General features: G+C 49.1%; 8 protein-coding genes across 8 annotated transcripts; 3 read left to right on the forward strand and 5 right to left on the reverse strand.

The window, feature by feature from the left end:
* Nucleotides 1-347: 347 nt before the first annotated feature.
* On the reverse strand, nucleotides 348-820 carry BKA67DRAFT_655422 (endosomal cargo receptor; the record flags this gene model as incomplete). The annotated part of the gene is made up of 2 exons (XM_046106752.1): nucleotides 348-663; nucleotides 720-820. 2 exons carry the CDS (start codon nucleotides 818-820, stop codon nucleotides 348-350), a joined length of 417 nt encoding a protein of 138 aa, XP_045961366.1.
* A 1,140-nt stretch (nucleotides 821-1,960) lies between these two features.
* On the reverse strand, nucleotides 1,961-3,403 carry BKA67DRAFT_655423 (methionine aminopeptidase; the record flags this gene model as incomplete). The annotated part of the gene is made up of 4 exons (XM_046106753.1): nucleotides 1,961-2,073; nucleotides 2,137-2,683; nucleotides 2,740-3,153; nucleotides 3,254-3,403. The coding sequence occupies 4 exons, from the start codon at nucleotides 3,401-3,403 to the stop codon at nucleotides 1,961-1,963; spliced, it is 1,224 nt and encodes a 407-aa protein (XP_045961367.1).
* An 833-nt stretch (nucleotides 3,404-4,236) lies between these two features.
* BKA67DRAFT_532361 (uncharacterized protein) lies at nucleotides 4,237-6,128 on the forward strand (the record flags this gene model as incomplete). Its single annotated transcript, XM_046099517.1, has 4 exons — nucleotides 4,237-4,348; nucleotides 4,471-4,688; nucleotides 4,743-5,159; nucleotides 5,358-6,128. 4 exons carry the CDS (start codon nucleotides 4,237-4,239, stop codon nucleotides 6,126-6,128), a joined length of 1,518 nt encoding a protein of 505 aa, XP_045961368.1.
* Nucleotides 6,129-6,314: 186 nt separating this feature from the next.
* Nucleotides 6,315-8,196, reverse strand: BKA67DRAFT_180499 (Alpha/Beta hydrolase protein). Its single transcript, XM_046095275.1, has 4 exons — nucleotides 7,666-8,196; nucleotides 7,400-7,565; nucleotides 6,926-7,330; nucleotides 6,315-6,855 (listed from the first exon to the last, which is right to left on the reverse strand). Exons 1-4 carry the CDS (start codon nucleotides 8,021-8,023, stop codon nucleotides 6,747-6,749), a joined length of 1,038 nt encoding a protein of 345 aa, XP_045961369.1. The 5' UTR covers nucleotides 8,024-8,196; the 3' UTR covers nucleotides 6,315-6,746.
* On the reverse strand, nucleotides 8,197-9,977 carry BKA67DRAFT_180498 (PQ loop repeat-domain-containing protein). Its single transcript, XM_046095274.1, has 7 exons — nucleotides 9,572-9,977; nucleotides 9,405-9,516; nucleotides 9,218-9,338; nucleotides 9,038-9,128; nucleotides 8,844-8,978; nucleotides 8,688-8,788; nucleotides 8,197-8,617 (listed from the first exon to the last, which is right to left on the reverse strand). Exons 1-7 carry the CDS (start codon nucleotides 9,614-9,616, stop codon nucleotides 8,371-8,373), a joined length of 852 nt encoding a protein of 283 aa, XP_045961370.1. The 5' UTR covers nucleotides 9,617-9,977; the 3' UTR covers nucleotides 8,197-8,370.
* Nucleotides 9,978-11,507: 1,530 nt separating this feature from the next.
* BKA67DRAFT_554341 (uncharacterized protein) lies at nucleotides 11,508-12,536 on the forward strand. Its single transcript, XM_046101985.1, has one exon. The coding sequence runs from the start codon at nucleotides 11,640-11,642 to the stop codon at nucleotides 12,453-12,455; it is 816 nt and encodes a 271-aa protein (XP_045961371.1). The 5' UTR covers nucleotides 11,508-11,639; the 3' UTR covers nucleotides 12,456-12,536.
* A 472-nt stretch (nucleotides 12,537-13,008) lies between these two features.
* On the forward strand, nucleotides 13,009-14,277 carry BKA67DRAFT_655428 (uncharacterized protein; the record flags this gene model as incomplete). Its single annotated transcript, XM_046106754.1, has 3 exons — nucleotides 13,009-13,065; nucleotides 14,033-14,103; nucleotides 14,157-14,277. The coding sequence occupies 3 exons, from the start codon at nucleotides 13,009-13,011 to the stop codon at nucleotides 14,275-14,277; spliced, it is 249 nt and encodes an 82-aa protein (XP_045961372.1).
* A 3,451-nt stretch (nucleotides 14,278-17,728) lies between these two features.
* BKA67DRAFT_180520 (uncharacterized protein) lies at nucleotides 17,729-19,673 on the reverse strand. Its single transcript, XM_046095276.1, has 2 exons — nucleotides 19,303-19,673; nucleotides 17,729-19,246 (listed from the first exon to the last, which is right to left on the reverse strand). The coding sequence occupies exons 1-2, from the start codon at nucleotides 19,353-19,355 to the stop codon at nucleotides 17,980-17,982; spliced, it is 1,320 nt and encodes a 439-aa protein (XP_045961373.1). The 5' UTR covers nucleotides 19,356-19,673; the 3' UTR covers nucleotides 17,729-17,979.

The following is a 19,673-nucleotide window of genomic DNA, read 5'->3' on the forward strand; positions in this document are numbered from 1 at the left end:
CGTCTAAGTCGTCCATATCGTTCCATCACTCCTCCTCCGGCGGACCATCAATACAGTCCATTACTAAACCATCATGCCACACATCATCCACCTCCTCAGGTATGCGCCATATTATCCTGAGCTATGTGTTCACCGACATTCAAGCGTCCCGCCTGAGATCCGCCCACGACGCACATCCCCTCGCACGCAATCCTTAGGCCCTTGTGCACCGTCAAGTTTCCCAGCCTTGCAGCGTCCGACTCTCTGGTGGTTTTCAGAATCTCATCTTAGTAACTGAGCGAGCGCAATGAGAGTGAGTTTTGGTCGTCTTAGAGCATAAGAAAAAGCGGTCGAGTCGTTTGTCCGCCTTAGTGGGTATCGTCCCGGATGAGAGCAACGATCATGCTGTAGAGGTAGAAGAAGAACATGATCAAGTGGAAACCCAGCTTGACGAATGATTCCTTCTTGTGGACGTTCAGCTTGCGGAAGATCTCGGTAGCGTCGAGGAGGTGGGTGTTCTCGACGATCTTCTTGACGTTCCAGGCGAGCAGAGGCAGGTTCAAGATTAGAGCCACCCAGTATCCGTTGATCAAGAACAGGAATGTCAGGAATCCGTGCACGGCAGCCTCGGGGATGATGTAGGTGTTCAGGCGGTTGCAGAGGTCGATAGGGTTGATGTAGTCGCTGCAGATGCACGCATTAGCTAGGTACCGAGGCGGCGGCGTAGAGGGACTGCTTACCATTCGAGGTCACTGTACATAATGGTGAAGAAGACCTGGAGGAACAGGTTGACGGCATTTATCAACACCGCGAAAAGGTACAACCACGCCTCGCCCGACATCTTGCAGACTGTTTTGGTTTGGTTTGATTTGGTGTGCGGTGTTTGCTTTGAAGGTGACGCGTGCGCAATTGACAGGACGCTTGGTTGTATTTGGGGAGAGGATGAGAGTGGCTGGAACTGTATGTATGCGTGTGTATGTATGTATGTATGTATGTGTGTATGATCCGAGTAGAGACCTTGACTCGGGGAGGGAAGGTTGGTGTGTGTTGCGTGTGGGCAAAATGGATTGCTGCGTGGACTCCCGATGATGAAAGCGGCTCGGTCGCACGCGAAAAAAAACTCCGCTGTTGCTCTCCCACTTCGCTTTCCTTGACCTTCGAGGTTGGTCCAAATCCAAGTAGTCCACCTCCAGGTCCTGGTCCAGGTCGAGCTATCCCTAGAGCTTGGGGCTTGGGTGGCAGGCCTAAGCTCCATTGCATTTTGGGCTGCCCTGGGAACCCCCTGGGAACCCCCTGCGAAACCCCTGCGAATGGGGGGTTGGCAGGCTGGAGGCGCCATAGCTGCGGGACAGGCGATGGACTTACAGGCCCGCTAGGTTAGGCGTCTATGGCGTCTATACACACAGCACTGCAAGCAGATAGTCTTGCATGGTTCTTGATTGTGCATATCTCTGATCGGATTGCTGCTCAATTCGCTTCATTGATGATACACATGAGCTGCTTCATGGGCCTGCGGCTCATTCCATTCATTCTCAACATTGTTCGGCTCTGGGTTCCGGACATGCCGATTTTATGTGTCGTGGGGTGTGTGATTCTGCTATGAACGCCTCATACCCAACAATCGCCGGTCGGTATGGACTATGGACGACCCCGCTAACACTGTAGTACTTTTTATGTGTAAGCTGCTACGTAGATAAGCACACATGTTCAAGGCCTACAGTACAGAATACCTGCACATGTGCATGTCCTTCTTAGACTACGTACTAGACTAAGTAGGTCACTGATGACTTTCTCTTCATGACTACATAACCCAAATTGAACTGGGCCTTCTATTCATTTGGGCCCGGTTTTAGTCGTAGAACTGGTCAGCTCGAATCCTGATGCGCCGCGATCATACAGTGTAACCATGAGTGGAACTCGTCCAGTGATGCAGCATATCTATGCCGCGAGTAATCTGCTTCCAGCGCCCAATGTGTTGTTCCTAATTGGTTCCATTTGCTACCGGTGTTGGCCTCGCAATGGCGCCACCTGGAGAGTCTGCTTTCCTGGCAGTCAAAATCTCAACGCCAGTCTCTGTGACCAGCAGAGTATGCTCTGTCCCGTTTGTTAGCAAGGTACTGGAGGGGAGGAGCAATCTGCGGAAAATGCGAAGCTTACCAAACTGCGCCGTCTTCTTTCCATCAATGGTACAGCTGGTCCAATTGTCGGGCCACGTCACGTCGCGGTACTTGCCCAGCGCGATCATGGGTTCGATGGTGAAAGTCATGCCTGGCTTGCACTCTCCAACAGCCTTGTTTTTGGCGTAATGGGGCACGTTGGGCGGGCAGTGGAAGGTGCTGTTGATGCCATGTCCACAGTATGTCCGGATAACGCTGCAGTTCTGCTCCTTGGCGTGCTTCTCGATCACATTGCCGAAGTCTCGAATCAAGCAGCCCGGCTTGACCATCTCGATGGCCTTGTTCAGACACTCACGCGCAGTCTCTACTACCCGGACCGTGTCAGGGTCCGCCTTTGCGCGATCACCGACATAGTACGTCTCGTTAAGGTCGCCGTGGAAGCCTTCGTGGTACAAGGTAACATCCAGATTCAGTATGTCACCGTCCATGAGTATGCGCTGATCCGGAATACCGTGACAGATGACTTCGTTGACCGAGGTACATATCGATTTAGGGAAGAAGTTGTAGTTCAACGGTGATGGGTAAGACTGCACGCACAAGGATCAGCATCGCTATGCCGTATGGAAGCCTGTCCATGACTTACGTTGCGCTCGATGCAGGCCTTATGGCAGACCTCGTCAAGATAGTCGGTGGTGACACCCGGCTTCATCTCACCGGCGACGATGTCCAGCACTTCTCTAGCCAGTCTACAGACCTTGCGCATGCCTTCCTGCGCCTTGGCGTCGAGAAGCTCAATCTTGTTTCTGTTCACCAACCGCGAGCCTTTCGGTATGCCAGACTCGGCATAGTCGGGGTGTGGTATCGACTTTGGAACGGTGCGCTTCTCGGATAACGGGTAAACGGGGCGGAGAGGTCCGGTGTAGTTGTAGGAGGGGAAGGGGTTGAAGAAGCCTGTCGTCGGATCAGGTTTAGAGACGACCTTTGGGGGGATAATGTTGTGAATAATACCGTTCTGTGTCTTGCCCGAGGCGCTCTTGTGCATAGACTTGTGATCACCCTAGTGGTCTCTGTTAGTGACTGCGTTGCAGCACATCACAGCATGCACTTGTGTAGCGGAGGGGTCTGGGAGGGACATGGGACATGAGAAGAAGGCATACCCAGTTCTTCTTGAAGCAGTCTTGCGAACAGAAGAAGCTGCCCTTGATGCCGAGTTTCAGACATGTCGGACACTGCAGTGAGCCAGCATCGTTGGGGCAGTCTACGCCGAGGCACTTCTTCTTCGCCGGAGGTTGTTCTGTGTCGGCCATGGTTACTTGGAATAGCCAGTCGGGCTGTTTTAGATGATGGGTGCTGTTAAAACTCGCCAACAGGGTCCTCAAGCCGTGAGAAACCTCTCCAGTTTCCAGAACGGTCAGTGATATACTTTGAGGATTTTCGTGCCTATCACAGCGAAGGCGCAAACGGAAACAAATGTTTGCCCCACCATGAAAATCATGCCACCAAAGGCACCCGCAGGTGAGTTCATTTACGGAATTACGGAGTGCTGTGGCGCTTGTAAGCACTGTAACCTACCGGGACAGGAACAGCAGCATAGCGCATCACCTGCAGCCTATCTTGGCCACCAGCTGTTGCCAAATGGGTTGTTCCACTACCAGACTAGTCTCGCTTAGTACTAGCTTGAGTTGGTAGGCTGGTTTCGGGCTTCGGCTTGAGGCGGTCTAGGTCCAGAGTCCCTGACAGCCTGCAACACTCCAGTCTGCAATGCTGGTTGGCAAATCAAGTCATCACCACATGTTGCCGCCAAATGCCCAAGCCAGAAAACATTCATGCATAATATTAAATACTGGTAAACAATCACACGGCTGCATGAACTATTGCGCATAGGACTCTGCTTAGGTTTCCCCCAGTCACTAATGCTGTTATTACCAAGAGGGTTATCCATTTCTGTTCACCTCTATTCTCTAATATCTCCAAGCAGCTCTGCGGCAATCTAGCCTGGCGTGTGACTAACACACCTTGATTTGTAATTCTTTTTGAAGCTGCACAGACTATCAAGCGAGTTGTCCTTCTTCACTGTACCAAACGAAGTTATTGCGGTTCATCGCATCGTTGGTCATCAACGCAATTACATCACTCAAAAATGGCAAATCAACAAAAATTCGTGGTTGTCGGGGCTGGACCAGTCGGCTCGCTTGCTGCCTTGTATGCGGCAAAGCGAGGCCATGATGTAGAATTATACGAGCTAAGAAATGGTAAGTAAAACGATGGCGGCGCCGTTGCTTACAGTTTATGCCTTGCACTCCAGCCAAGATTGGCCATTGCAAAACAATGGTAACGAAAATGGTAATCTTCATGTTGCGCTGACACCATGCAGATCTTCGCGATCCTGCTACTACTCCCCTGGCCTTTTCCAAGTCCATCAATCTGGCGCTATCAGAGCGCGGAATCAATGCCATGAGCCATGCTGGCTCTGAAAAGCTGCTTCAGCATGTCAAGTCAGCCACAATTCCTATGGAAGGACGTATGATTCATGGCAGGCGCCCTTCCGGTGAGCTCTACGAGGAACCTCAGGCCTACGACATTCATGGCAGAGTAAGGAATATTTCGAGATACCCTGTCAACCCTTAATATGCTGATAAATGGCAGACCATCTTCGCTGTTGACCGGGCAGATCTCAACATGCGCTTATTAGATATCTTAGAAGGGATGCCCAATGTCAAGTTCTTCTGGAATCACAAGCTCACTGGTGCCGATTTCAGACAAAGAAAAGCCTGGTTCGAAAATCTCAACACGACAGGCAACACTCGCCGCGCAGAGGAGGTTGAAGTTCAATTCGACTTCATGCTAGGTGCAGATGGCGCACACTCGGCCGTACGATACCATTTGATGAAGTTTGTGCAGATGGATTTTGAGCAAAAGTATATTGATAGCACATGGTGCGAGTTCACTATCCAGCCAACGCCAGCCGCCTCCAGCAATACCAGGTCGAGGTTCAAGATTTCACCAAATCATTTACATATTTGGCCAGGAAAGGAATTCATGTTCATTGCTATACCAAGTGAGGTACGTAAGCTCTTGCAACTTTCTTCCCCGATGCTGTCAACTGCATTCATCCCCGGTACAGATCATAGCGAAGACTTCCCTCTCAAATCTTGATCTGGAATTCTAATACCATTATGATCTTTCTCGTGTAGATCTGGTCACTAAGTCGAAGGCTGCAGGCTCTAATGCGGGACAAAGTGCTAATATGATGATTTGTAGGACGGGTCTTTCACATGCACATTATTTATGCCGAAGAGTAAATTCGCTACACTCGAGGCAGACCCTGGCAAATTGCCCGAATTTTTTGACCATCACTTTCCAGGCGTGACATCACTTATTCCAAAGGATGAACTTATCGCTTGTTTTAACAGGAATCCGCATCAACCACTAATCAGCATCAAGTGCACTCCTTACCATTTTTCAAGCTCTGTAGCGATACTGGGCGATGCTGCTCATGCCATGGTTCCCTTCTATGGACAAGGAATGAACGCAGGCCTAGAAGACGTTTACACACTCTTCTCAATCCTCGACAAGCACAGCTCTGAGGAGACGAACGACCCGCAAGGCCAAGCTATGACGGATCCGGCAGTCCAGCGCGCGTCAGCCCTGACAGAATACACCGAGGTTCGAACACCAGACGCGCATGCCATCAATGATTTAGCACTGCAGAACTACATCGAGATGCGCGCGTCTGTGCTGTCGCCAGCGTACCGGCTACGCAAGTCTCTCGAAGAGTGGTTATCTGTGTATGTTCCCGGTTTGGGATGGCAAACCAAATATTCTCGTGTCAGCTTCTCGAATGAGAGATATTCACAGGTTATCGCAAAGAGTGATCACCAAGGCAAGGTGCTTGAAACAGTTTTGAAAGTGCTCTTGGTTGGCACAATTGCCGGCAGTATCGTGGGCATTCGCTATCTGAGGTCTCCTAGGCTTAGCTCGTTTAGTTTAGGACGAATACTCGAAGCACTAAAAGGCTTTGTAAGACGTTGAGTACTGAATTTAATCAAGCCAAGCCACTGCTTGGCGGAAGAGCAACTTCTTACAGTATAATTCAGGATAGGAAATAGAAGCTTGTGTTAGCTAAGCGTTCAAGTCCCATGATCTTTTATTGGCCCCCATAAAACGTAGAGCTATGCAGAACTGGGCCTGAACTTGTTACTGCTGTGGACTGTCAGATGGTGGGTGTGAACTATCCACTTGTCTCTCTTCTACTTTATTATATTCCTAATTCATGGACCTTGAACTAAGCCCTGGTATCGCCATTACATTACTCGAGTTCCAATTCTTGGCCCGAAATAATCTCCTCCACCTGGCTTCAATCTGGTACATGCAGTAGTAGCCTCACAACCAGTCTCTGGATCATGACACCGCTAGTTGATATCAAACTCGTTATGTTAGACTATGAAGCAGATGAATATTCCAGCGGTGGCAATGGCGAAGATGATGGGCAATGTGAGTCCTAAAGAGAAACACTACTTCGACAATTGGGTAGGTTGCATGATCTGCAACAATGCGCACCCGAGTGCGGCAGCAAGGATAATAAAAATCTGCACACAAACACTTGGGGACTCAATTTCAGGTTATGTGAGGCCATCAAGCCGAAACCTGCTATCCCAACGGAAGTATTGGTGCTGCCGAGGCAGCATACGAGGTTCCGAGCGCTATTGCCAGAGCCTCACAAGCATCGTGAACCAGTCTCCGTCCCGCCTGATGTATCCTAAAGGCATCGGGATCAGCAAAGAGCCAAATCATCCCGCAGTCTTACGCTTCTGGACGATGAAACTTACCCCGCAAGCACAAGAATACTATGCGTACCGCCTTCGTATACCTCGACGCTGGTTTCGACCCCAGCAGCCTCCAACATCTTGCCAAATGCGAGGGCTTCCGGCGCGAGCAGGTCGCACTCTGACACCCCCAGAAATGTTTTGGGGCTCTTTGATAGTAGCTCCAAAGGTGCGAAACACGGCGAGGCATCGTAATTAGCGCTATCTGATGGTGACGAAAAGTACTTCTCTCGATACCACGTCATGCGGGTAGGCGTGAGCCAGGGGGCATGTCGTGAGATTGACCATGTAGTGTCCGTGGTGGCCGTGTTGTCGATTACCGGGCACAGCAGCATTTGAAACAGAGGCGGAGGAGTCAGATCGAGGTGTGATATCTGCAGAGAGAGGATCGCGGCCAAACAGCCACCGCTGATATTCTGTCAACTTTCCTTATGATCTTGACCAAGACCGCGCTTTGCGGGCGGTGAGATAACATACGCTGATAATCCTCCTATCGCTATCTTAGATGTATCGATACCTATCGAGCTCGCGTTCCCGGGGTCTATCACCCACTGATATCCAGTGAGCGCGTCATTTGTCGCTGTTGGGTAGACATGTTCAGGAGCATGGCGGTAGTTAATGGAAAGCACGACACATCCAACGTCTAAGAACAGTGCACGTCAGCGTGCGAGGATTAATATGATATCTAAACCGCGGACACCCCAACCAGCTGTGGTGAACGTGTCTCTGCGGTTCTTACTCACGCTTGCATATATGCCTCAAGAAGCCGTTCTCGCTATCCAATCCACCCATCACCCAACCGCCGCCGTGAAACCAAACCAACGCCGGCCAGCCATTTTCGGGCAGGTCGCCCTCCGGCTTGAAAACTCGAATCTGGATGTCACCGAGGTCCTTATCGCACACTGAACCAACCTCAACGAGCTCCTGGCCTCCTAACGACAATGGTGATGGATGCGTCCTGCTTACAGGATCCCATGGCTCGGCTTCTGATGGCACTACGTATTGCAGATACTCATCATGAAATACTACATATTCGGGATCAAGCTGTGGCCGTAGACCTGGATGAATAGGTTGATGAATTGTTCGTGGTGTGGCAGCCATGGTGATGCATGACTATATTCTACTGCAACTGTTGGCTTTCACGAACAATGAAGCAACGTAAGAATTGTTGTCCCAACGAGGACAATCGCTACAGGCCACGATAAATACGTTTGCGTAATGATCATCGCAAGATACCAGATGCTTGGCCAACTCGGCCGGCACCGGTGTCTCAGAGGTGTTGCCTGCCGGAAGCACCGATGCATGTCTTGGGAGCTCCACTTTCGTGATGTCGGAACCGATAACGTGGCGAGTCAGGTAGAGTGGCAGGCAAGCCATTTTTGTAGTTCCGCTCTACACATTAAACGCTTGCATATCAAACTCCAATAACAGTGCCACCGCAATGGGGTCTATTGATTTCCGTCCACACTGTTCGACAACTCAACATCATTCTGGTTCTGGCTTGTTTCTGAATCCCCTGGCTTGTTCTTGCGCCTACTCCTCCTTTCAGCAAATCTGAACGGAGTCCCGGCCTCTTCGCACTCAACAAGGATGGCGTCGAAAGTCTTGCCTTCGGCAGCCGCCTCCTTGCGGACTTTGCGCGTGCGAAGGAGCCATATGATTTGCGACAGGAAGATTCCAAGTTCTAATACGAAGCTGAGAATGCCGCGCATATCAGCAATGATGGCCTTTCGGTTAGTGTTTTAGCAGGTTGGGCTTGGCTTACCAGACAATGTAAAGCACGCCTCCGAGGATATCAAATGTGTTCTGTGCCACGAGGGCCATAAGAGAGAAGAATGCTCCGCCGCTGTCCAACGACAAGAAGATCTGGAGTGCTTCGTCAGTGGTGGAAATGAACTCGTCTTGATATGGATTCACGTACCCAGTTGATGCCGATCACTCGTCCTCTTCTCTTCCAAATCTCGCCATACGGCGGTAAAAGACCCGCGGCGAGTAGGATGCTGGCTAAAATGCCTACGACAAGAACTCCCGTTTCGTTGCCAGCCTCATAGAGCGGCTACGTGGTAGATGATTAGCTGGCCATGCAGCGCGCGTGTCGGAGAGGAAAATGCTAACCCGTAGAGTCAAAATCAATGCAGCTTCCACGGCAGCAAACGTGGCGCCCATTGCGATAACCACAAGTGTAGCTGTCCATGTTCGCCAGCCCCTGGGTGTGTGTTAGAGCGGCCACCAGGTTATTCAAGGTCATGCATGCTCTTTGTGCCCCTGCGAAGGCTATCATGAGCGAAAACTAACCGGCTGTATATAAGAATCTGACACCAGCAGGCAAGACACAGCGCCATGAAACACTGCGGCTGTACTTGGATTGGTATATTGAAGTTTTGTATTATAGCATAAGCACCCATGGGCACGGCACCTAGTCACGCACACAAAAGACACCAGTCAGGCCGCTCGCCGTGGAAATGAGGAATAAAGAGCTTACATAGCGCCCACAGGTACATCATTGCTCCGGGCAGTCCTTCAGTCCTTTTGGTTCTCCAGTTCGTCCATATTTGAGGCACTAATTGTACGCACCAAAGAACTGTCCCTATCGTCTGAACACAAGTCAATGATGGTGTGTGCCAGGAGAGCGAGCACGACTATACTCACACCAAGCACATTGGCCGCGACGGGGATATCGGTCTGAGGGGCCATGGTCTCACTTGGTCGCTAAAGACCGAAATTTGTAGGCGAAATGAGATGCGCTGGTTTCGAAGACAGTCCCTTTTTGGGATTTATCACGACCACATCAGGTTTCTTAAAATCATGGACCGTGTGAGATACAAGCTTGTTGTCATCTGTATAGAGATGGTGTAACAAGCTTGATGGATCACTAATGTTGCGGCCAAGAAATCTTGATATTCCGAGGCCCGGTTCCGATGTTATGAACACACGCTAAAAGAAGAAGCGCCAACCAAAGACAAGCAAATATTGCAGGCGAGCGTCGATTAGTGTGACGATTCAGCGAGTCGAGATGGTGATGCTATGACGCATGCATCACTTTGTTTTGTACTTGTTCTGATCGCGTTTGAAACTATCCAGAAACGACCATTTGCACGAGTAGTCTAGGAACAAAAAGTAAAGACAAATGTAGACTCAATATTAATTGAGGTGTGTGCACTGTAGTAACTACAGTACTATGTAGGGAGAATACATCCGCTGAGGCTAGAATGCCTTGCTTGGGAGTAGATAGCCCCCCACCTCACGTCACTGGCAAATCTCTCTATGATGGGCAAGCTACCGATATAGATATCCACAACGCCCTATAATAGCATTCGCATTCACTGGTCCCCCAATGACAGCCCATCTTATCTTGCCTTGACCTACGAGTGGCTGTCGAGGTCATTATTTATGATACTGGTGGAAGCTTGCTGGGAATTAGCTGTGGCCTTCGTGAAGTTTGGTGCGGTATGCTCCACTTGGATGGGTTAACGCGAGCGGGTCATCAGAGCGCCCAGGAGCGCGCTGCAGACTGCCAGGTCCGAAAGTCGGGAGCCAGCCGGCTCGATAGCGCATGTGGCATGTCAGAAACGGGGGCGACGCATCTGGGATCACTCGGCACGATTCATGATTTACATGTTCACAAAGATCTATTTGACAGACAGCTTCTGGACCGGACCTTGGACTGCGGCACGGTGTGTGCGGGGTTTGAATGCAGACGGGCATGGCGCTGCGTCCTCCAGACCCCGTTGTGTGTGGGTGTGGAATCTTATTGTGGAATCCGGAGATGAAGGCTCTTTGAAGGGGTGATGGCATTATGGCACGACAATGTGGCAGGTGGAAGGAGAGGAGAGCAGGAGAGTTGGACTGGCGGTCGGCGCCAACTGGAGCCGCACTTGGCCGCCAGCCATGCGAGCCATGCGAGCCATGATATGATGAGGAATCTCCCGATCGCTTGGGCTGAATAATGCGGGGTCGTTTACAGCAAATGCCATGGCCAGTCTCCAATTCGGCCCGCAGCCGCCTCATTTCGATGCAAGATTTGGAATCTGCGGTATCTTGGTCTGCGTCTAGTGTTATCAGATTTCTCACATCGCCTCGCATAGTCCGTTACGCAGAGCCGCAGTGCCCCTGTCACATCACAATCGCCAATCTTTGTCATCTTTGGTCACCTCGAAGATTCCATTCCCGGTTTTGCTCGTGCTTGTACTTGTACTTCTGCATAGAATATAGATCGCGTCCTTCCCCGTGAAAAAGCTCCTCCGCCAACGAGACTCGAGAAAACCGCCAAACTGTTTTCCTCGACATTCAGACGATTTACACTTCGCGCAGGCGCATCAGGAGTTTCTCTTGCCGCTTTCACTACCGCAGGCTTTCAACTGAAACCACATCACTCGAATTCACTGCCCAAGATCACAGCAAAAGGGATGCATAGCCAGGTTGTCATCATCGGCTCTGGGCCCGCTGCCCACACGGCCGCCATTTATTTGTCCCGTGCCGAGGTCAAGCCCGTCCTCTACGAGGGGTTCATGGCCAACGGCATTGCTGCTGGCGGTCAGCTCACCACTACCACCGATGTCGAGAACTTCCCTGGTTTCCCCAAGGGAATAATGGGAGGAGAGTTGATGGTGAGCCACTTGTCCTGCTCCGGCACCCTCATGTCTTTTATTTTTATTTTCACGATTTTCCCTCTCTCTCTCCTGAATGCTTGCTAACTCAAATCTTGCACTAGGACCAAATGAAGGAGCAATCTACACGATTCGGCACCCAAGTTATCTCAGAGACCATTGCTAAGCTGGACCTCTCATCACGACCTTTCAAGTACGAGACCGAGTGGGCACCCGGTACCGTCCACACCGCCGACGCCGTCATCCTGGCTACTGGTGCCTCAGCGAAGAGACTGGGTCTTGAGGGCGAGGAGAAGTACTGGCAAAACGGTGTCAGCGCTTGCGCCGTGTGCGATGGTGCCGTGCCCATCTACAGAAACAAGCCTCTGGTTGTCATTGGTGGTGGTGACAGTGCCGCTGAGGAGGCCACTTTCCTGACAAAATACGGTAGCCACGTTACCGTATTAGTACGCAAAGAGCAGTTGAGAGCCAGCAGCATCATGTCAAAGCGCCTGCTGGAGCACCCCAAGGTTACAGTCTTGTTCAACCATGAAGGTGTCGAGATCAAGGGTGACGACAAGGGTCTCATGAGCCAAATGGTTATCAAGAACAACAAGACTGGCGAGCAAAAGACCATTGATGCAAACGGTCTGTTCTACGCTATTGGCCACGACCCGGCCACCAGCCTGGTCAAGGGCCAAATGGATACCGACGACCAAGGATACGTCAAGACGGTGCCCGGCACCTCGCTAACCAGCGTTGAGGGTGTATTCGCTGCTGGTGATGTGCAAGACAAGAGGTATAGACAGGCCATCACTAGTGCAGGGTCTGGATGCATGGCAGCTTTGGACGCTGAGAAGTTTTTGGCTGATAATGAGGTTGAGGATCGTGAGGGTACCAACCCCGAGGGTATCAAGCAGCCCAACCAGGCCACGGCTCAAATTTAGAGTTAAGACCCGCCGGAAGTGTGATTCTGAGCGAATGCGTTACCTGCAAGACCCTAGGTCTCGCGTATGACTAAGCCCCAATAGCGATAGATTTGCTTGGCATAGACAAAATACCAATACAGTGAAAGAGTACTCCTAAACATTGGATGCATTTCCTGCCGTGCTTGGTGCTGTGAATTACATCGTACATCAGCCCACTTGTGTGCTCCCATCAAGGAAGCATCCATGATCTCTGTACGCTCCTTTCACCCCTACTGGATCCAGCCTACCAATAATGCAGATACGGCAGGACAGTAATGCGGTGGTGGTTGATGTACTCCCGACGCTTGTCCCATCACGGGAACTTGCATACCTGGCTGCACCTTTCTTTCTTCCATTCAAAGTTTCTGAGAAAAGCAAAGTTAAAACCCCCACGAAATGGAGTCGCTGGGGCACCCATGCTTCCCTATCTTCTTCCGTTTGCCCTTCTTCCGAAATTCAGTGTTTTAGCAGACGCTTGAAAGTCCAAATGCCTGAGAAAGGGTTGAAAGAGCTCTTGTACTAGTTAATGGAGATGTCTAACAATCAGAATGAAGACTTCACCTACAAGAGTCACGAAGTCAACAACATTGTATGGTTGTATACTCTCTTCATAGCTTCAGGCCCACAATATTATCCTGCTTGGGGGCGTCAATTAGTTTGATCCCTAGACTACTAACCTATGTTAGGTTAGGGCAATCACTACTGTGAACGAGATTATGGTGCGGACACCTCTAATCCGTACTCGTATCATTTCTCAATCCAATGACTGCCCTTCACGTCTTGTTTCATAATCTCGTACGGATGCGTACTGTCCAGTGTCTCATCGACGTCCCCGATGCGGAGCTATCTGTGCGCTGATCCGGATCTCAGGGATGGCACCTACTATCCTTCCAACACTTACTACAACGATGGCCAGGATTGTTCAACTTATGTACACATCGACACACAGTATAAGCTGGACGCCGGATATCGCACCGCAAAGAAATGAGAGAGACTTTACTGAAACCAATACATTTGAAGTCTGAACAAGTGGATCGTGTGACCGGCGCTGTGACGCAAAACATGCAGCACACATGGCGATCATGACATCTGACTCTCTTCTGTATCGCTTACACAGTACAATGTAGTGGCTGTTGGCATACTTTGAGTGATGCGCATTCTTTATTGGCCATCAAGCCAGCCTCCAACTCAAGCATATGCAGTCGTCCATGAAGTAGATTTGCGGTTGATCTACTGGGAATTGCCAATCCCAAACTGATTGCATAGTACCTTCCCCCCATTCTTCACACCACAATGAGCTCCGCTGGCGGAAGCATATAAAGCCACTAGATTTCCCCGGTTTTCATTGAATGAAACCATTCTTTCTTATCTTCACTTCAAGAGTCACTATCCGCCAGCTCCACTATCAAACCAAAGTACCACCCTCTACTCATCAGCCAGAATGCCTAACAACCAAGACTACTCCTACAAGTCCTCTGGCACCAATAACCAGGCTAGTTGTTTCTTGCCACGTTCTACTACTCACATGCAATACTGATACTTGGACTGTCTTGCAGGGCAACCACTATTGCTCCCGTGATTATGGCAGCGGCGCCTCCAACTCCAACTCTTACCACTACTCCAACACGTAGGTCTTGGGCTGCGATTGATTAGTGGGTAACTGGCTAATGAATGGTAAAGGGACGGCTCATACTACTATTCCAACCCCAACGGTAGCAGCTACCACAACAATGGCCAGGGTGGGAGCACTTACACGTCGTCCAGCGGCCAGAGCTCGTCTTCTGGCTATGGTAAAAAGTGAAGCGGGTTTCTGTGCTGGGGTTATGCTCAAGATATGATGGACAGGGTGTATTGGGCGGCGTAACTCTGAAGGCTTTGTATTAGCGATGGTCGGATTGGCCTTGTTGGTTAGCCTGTGGTGTTGCAGATCGACTACAATAAAAATACCCAGGTAATCTCTCGTGTGACACTGACATGTTAACTTGAACACTAGACTATTGTTGTGCTTGTCCCGATCGTAAGATACACGCCATTTTGTGCCCTCGTTCAGAATAGAAATGTCACTTATCGCCTCTCTCTCTCTTTCCCCCACTCTCTCTCCGGGATCGTTTGCGAAGTGCCTCGATTAAAGCGTTATCGACAAGAGAGCCTGTCTTGCGTCCGGCTTGTTAAATGGCGTCATAGCACTTAATAATACTAGTGCCTGCAATATATTTCTTTTTAAAAACGGCCCAGCTCTCATCGTATTTTAGTTCGGCCGTGTAAGCGTAGTCCAAATATTTCATTGCACCCTCGGGTCGAGCGCGTTAACTTGTTGGAAGCACTTGAAAGTGTGCTCAAGACACATGTCCGTATCAGGCTGCAGTTGAACCGAGTTTGAGCTTCAGTGCTAGACGTGCTGATATGCATCGTTTCTCAATAATAAGGCGCTGGTTTCCCCTCTTTATGGCCATACGTAGGAGCTGGCGCCTGGTTGTATCTTATTTATAATTAGATGCCTAACAAGGATGCAGAAGGAAACATTGAAGCTTTTTGCAATGGGTCGCCGCCTGGCAGCTCCTGACAAGAGGTTCTTTGTCTAGAAAGCTGCTCACGCATGCGTTTATGTAGTAGTAGTTCCACCAACTAGCCAAAAAGAAAGAAAAGAAAAAATAGGGAAAACTCCTAGCACCTCATGTATACAGCTAGTTTTAACTGTCACATTCGTATGAAATAAGGCGACTTCACTGCTACCTGTAGTCAGACTGTAACATGCTTATAGACTGACACATTTTAGTTGCCAAAACAGATTCAAATAATAGTTTCCGCAGAAAAGGAAAACCTAACAGGGCTATAGACACAGAAACAAAACAATTTCTTGTTACCAAAGTTAAATACAGATGGCACAACGGGCAGTTCATGTTAAGAAGAAAATAAAAATAGAAACCCCCCGAAAACGTACAACACTGGCGGATCTCCATTCTTCACCGATCTTTTAGCTAGTTGACATGGCTATAGTGCGCGAGGGCAATGGAATCTAGGTTTGCCACAAATCAGAACCCTGGCTGTCATGCTGTGTTCGGGTCTGTAGGCCGAGAGGCGCAATATACATGGAGTTGCAGCTAGGCATACTCCGGTGCTGAGTTACAACATGCGTGCCCTTACGACGACAGCTTGTCTGCGAAGCACTGACTCCTATTTACTATGCCGCGCTTTTGGGGTTAACAATCATTGCAGTGAAATTTCTCAGTGATGTTAAAGTAGGTATGATCTCAGCCAAACCTACACCAGAATCACGGATGGACCACGGACGGAGCCGGCTGATGGATCACTCATCAGACCAGGGCAAGGTTCCCTTACGATCAGTCGCTGCATTGAATATATTCACAGAGATCCGCAGCTAATCGTACAACATCCGATTAACTAAAATCTGGCGGTCAGCCATACATCTTCCTAGGCACTTCACGCTCCCTCATTCGGCCAAATCCATCACTCCTTGATCAGTTTCACGCGTACCTTTTCACCAAAATGCCGCCGCCACACTCATTGGCACTGCCATTGCCCAATATTTATCTGAACTCCCTCATACCAGCCCTCAATCAAAACCAATGCAGTTTCCGTCACGATGCTTATATCTTGAGTTATAGAGGTTCAATCGCCAATTCAAGTAATGATAACTTCCAAGACGCTGTTACCTATAAAAATATGCTTTCTCCGGGTCTTTCGAGTCCGAGATTGACGGTCAGTTGTGTGGCATCCATGGACGCCAGTTGCCACTGCAGCACTGCAAGCCGCGTTAGAGCTCCAGCTCTTGACGCAAGGTCGGATCATAACCAAGAAGCCATAGCCAATATTGATGATTAAAAAGCCAATATACTGTGCAGGCAAAGCTATGATGTATCTCGAGTTTAGCCTTTTCATCGCCGAGATGCTGTGCCGAGACGCTGTGATACTTCGACCTTGAGACTCCACCGTGGATATTGGGACAAATTGGTGGAGATGAGCCAGTCGCAAAGGGTGGCGAGAATAAGATAGGTGAGTTCTAGCTGTTTGAAGTTCCTACCCCGAGTTATGATGATCGCCCTTGGCTTTTCGTCTATGAGATGACTTGTGTGAGACAGATTTTGAAACAGTACCGTGACTGAACAGGGAATAGCTTGATCGGATATTCGTCAGTTTCAATGGCGACTTTACGGTTTTTAATTGTCCTAGCAATATATATGCGATTTTCTCTGTATTTGAAATGTGGTAGAGATGAGTCTCGATCTATGGTAGGCATCTGAAACGCTCCTGGGCTATGACCTCGTGGCTATGGCTGCATTTAGAGGCACAGACGCACCTGCGGAGGGAGTTTTGCGGTATCGCCATTAATGTGCAGATTGGCCCAGGCTTTTAAGCCTTGCAAGTCCTGGCGCTTTGATTGATGGTCTACAACTTGTTAAGATATATCCTTCACTACTATCTAACCATAGGAAATGGAGGCATGCAATGACTTCTTCGGCGGCAACGTAGTTAGTTGAAAATGATCTTGTGTTCTCGTAATACTCTTGTTTTGTTTGCGTCCACTATATTTTCAAATGTTGCGTAAATGCTGCTTTGAATCATTCCGCCATACCGGTTGTAGTTTGGAGTTGGCCAATCAGGCTGTAGCTAGTACCGACTCAACGTGGCTCTGACCTAGTGTCCTTCTTTGGTTTCGATAGGGTCATGAGAACCATAACCAGAATCAGAATTCAACTTGCCCACATTATTGTCATCATACAATCCTTCAATCCATTCTTCGAGACTTGCATCAAAATTGCTATTCCCAAATGCGTCAAATGGTTCTTCAGAGAAGTCGAATCTAAATGTTCCATCAAAAGTTGGAATATTAGTCTGATTACAGTCATTAGCAGCTTCCCCTGGATCAGTGTCTGCTTGACTGAAGCTTTGAAGCGGAATGAGACCGGCGGCTGTCAAGTTGGCCGGTGACTCTGAGGACAACTCCAGGTTCTGTGCCAGATCGCGAAGAATTTTAATTGTACAACGTTGGGCCAGCTTCCTGTTTATCACATCGTTTGGAAGTGACAATTGTTTGAGCTCTGACTCTATGATCTCTATAATCCTTGAAGATTGTTCTGGCAGTAAATATGGTCGACATTGTCCGTGATTACTGATTTGTTGGATAGTATTTTGCGGTGGGTCGAGATCATAAACTGTGATCCATAGTTAAATCAGCTATCACAGCTAGCAGAATCCACACTTACAAGGGGATGGGATGTCTTTGTCCTCAGTACACGGGAATAGGATCTTATAAACGCGTCGCCACTTCTCAATTTCTTGCAGTTTCGTGAAATCTTGATTTCTTGAGCGAAGCAGTGTCTCTTGTGAAGTATCGAAACCATCCAATATCTTTGTTGATTGAATCGGGCATGGTATGACCTGTCGCTGATGATGTTCTAGGTCCTTTTCAGTCGTCAAAACCTGCCAACATCGCTTACACACATGCTTTGGTTGAGTGTGTTGTCGATATAGATGCTCTCTATCACATTGTCAGACACGTTTGATGTGAAGAGCGGATCTTTTGAACAAACTTTAGTCTGTGAATATCGGGCCAGCCTGGGCCACAGCAGTAACGGCGACCGCCATACTTTGCTGGGTTATGTTTGAAGTAAGGACAAGCGAACCTCCTCTTCATTGTTTCTTTACCTTTTCGAGAAGTTAATACAGGTTTCTCTTGTCCACAACTGTCGCTCGCGTCCTCATCCTCTGAGCTTATCTGCGTCTTTCTCTTCTTAGACGTTCCCCTATATCCTTTCGATCGCAAATCTTTTGTCACATCAGGCTGACCTCTTGAACTTGCTGGCTTTGATGGCGAGGAAGCCAGATTTGTGGTTGTTTTCTCTGCTTGAGTTACTGTGGGTACGTCCAAATCTGACGACTTTGATCGCAGCAATTCTGTTACATAGGCGATCAATGCCACAACAAGTTCCCTGTTTTTCTGCATCGTTGGACTGGCCTGGCGAATAGCATATTTACTCGTGGATTGCGCAGTCATGTCTGATGCTCTAGTCACTTGATTTGCATTTGGTCGTTTTGGTATTTGCGAATATGAGGTACGCTTGTTGTCTGAGGGGCGTGGCACCAAAGACTCGGTTGATATGGTTGGAAATTCTGCCTTATTAATAGAGCCATCTTCCTTGTCAGGGCTGCGAAGGATCGGATTAGGAGAAAGTCTACTTGAGTCAACGACCTCAAGGGCAGCTATAGTAGCTGGTACAGGAGACACAGTAGGGCCAAATTTCTCGGTTGCTTCAGTCTTGATCATGTGGGTCACATTTTGTGTCGATCCTGCAGTAATCCTTGGTCCACTTGCCGTATCGGCAGTCTCAACGTCAACCGTCGTGTGCTCTTTGGTTCTTGTCGTCAGCGGTTTGAAATGAGTTTCGCTTTCCTGGCCCAAAGGTTTGGTCGTTGATTGCGAGCCATATTGATCGTCGACATTGCCCAATAAGGCAACAGCAGGAGGGACTGATACAGTAACAACATTCAATTTGACTGTTTCTGGGCTGGGCGCCAGTGGACTACGTTGTAGTAGCGGCGTACTCGCCTGTAGTACTGTTCTCGTCTGACTTGATTGAACCTGATTGTTGGCAGGTTCTCCAAAGAAAGACGCGTCGAATTCTGCAAGTGACTTTTGAATATGGTTTCGCGGGGAGGATGAGCCTTCGGAGTTAGGCTCGGCCAAAAGACGCTCAAAAGTCTGGTTGGGATCAGGAGAGTTAATGAATTGGCGTAGCCAGTGTCGATCCCTACCCGTAGCTTTGGTTAGTTGGTCATAAACATCAAATAACAGCAAGTTTCGTACGGTTCGTAACGTTTGGAACTCTTTAGCCCGGGAGTTCTTCCTTCTTTGGCCATTGTCTCCTTCCCCACTGTCTTGGGGGGTTAGTTTGCGACAGACACGTAATTGTAACGACAGCTGAGTGCTTCTTGTATAGGACGAATATTTGCAACGAGTAGTGGGAGAGATAGGCGGAAATTAACAGATGAAGAATAATTCAGGAGGCTCAATATCTTTGTGGAAATTCTTTTTTCTGTTTCTGAGGCAAGCTTAGTTGAGGTGTGGTGACGTTCCTTGGACCGTTTTGCGCAGCTGCGCAAAACCTCTAACCGAGGCCAAATCTTTACACCCGTGCTACAAGATATTTTGAAAATTCAACCAACCGCATATCCTTC

This window comes from Truncatella angustata, assembly GCF_020726525.1.
Source record: "Truncatella angustata strain MPI-SDFR-AT-0073 chromosome Unknown BKA67scaffold_2, whole genome shotgun sequence".
Classification (NCBI taxonomy): Eukaryota; Fungi; Ascomycota; class Sordariomycetes; order Amphisphaeriales; family Sporocadaceae; genus Truncatella; species Truncatella angustata.

Excerpts from the sequence above, each read along its gene's own strand:
- BKA67DRAFT_180499 (XM_046095275.1), bottom strand. The coding sequence starts at position 8,023 with ATGGCTGCCACACCACGAACAATTCATCAACCTATTCATCCAGGTCTA. Across the intron at positions 7,566-7,665 it reads CTTGAGGCATATATGCAAGC|ACGTTGGATGTGTCGTGCTT; the intron begins GTGAGTAAGAAC and ends CACTGTTCTTAG. Across the intron at positions 7,331-7,399 it reads GCGATAGGAGGATTATCAGC|CGGTGGCTGTTTGGCCGCGA; the intron begins GTATGTTATCTC and ends ACAGAATATCAG.
- BKA67DRAFT_180498 (XM_046095274.1), bottom strand. The coding sequence starts at position 9,616 with ATGGCCCCTCAGACCGATATCCCCGTCGCGGCCAATGTGCTTGGT. Across the intron at positions 9,129-9,217 it reads CAGATTCTTATATACAGCCG|GGGCTGGCGAACATGGACAG; the intron begins GTTAGTTTTCGC and ends ACACACACCCAG. Across the intron at positions 8,789-8,843 it reads GAGTGATCGGCATCAACTGG|ATCTTCTTGTCGTTGGACAG; the intron begins GTACGTGAATCC and ends GAAGCACTCCAG.
- BKA67DRAFT_554341 (XM_046101985.1), top strand. The coding sequence starts at position 11,640 with ATGAAGGAGCAATCTACACGATTCGGCACCCAAGTTATCTCAGAGACC.
- BKA67DRAFT_180520 (XM_046095276.1), bottom strand. The coding sequence starts at position 19,355 with ATGGCCAAAGAAGGAAGAACTCCCGGGCTAAAGAGTTCCAAACGTTAC. Across the intron at positions 19,247-19,302 it reads AGTTCCAAACGTTACGAACC|GGATCGACACTGGCTACGCC; the intron begins GTACGAAACTTG and ends AGCTACGGGTAG.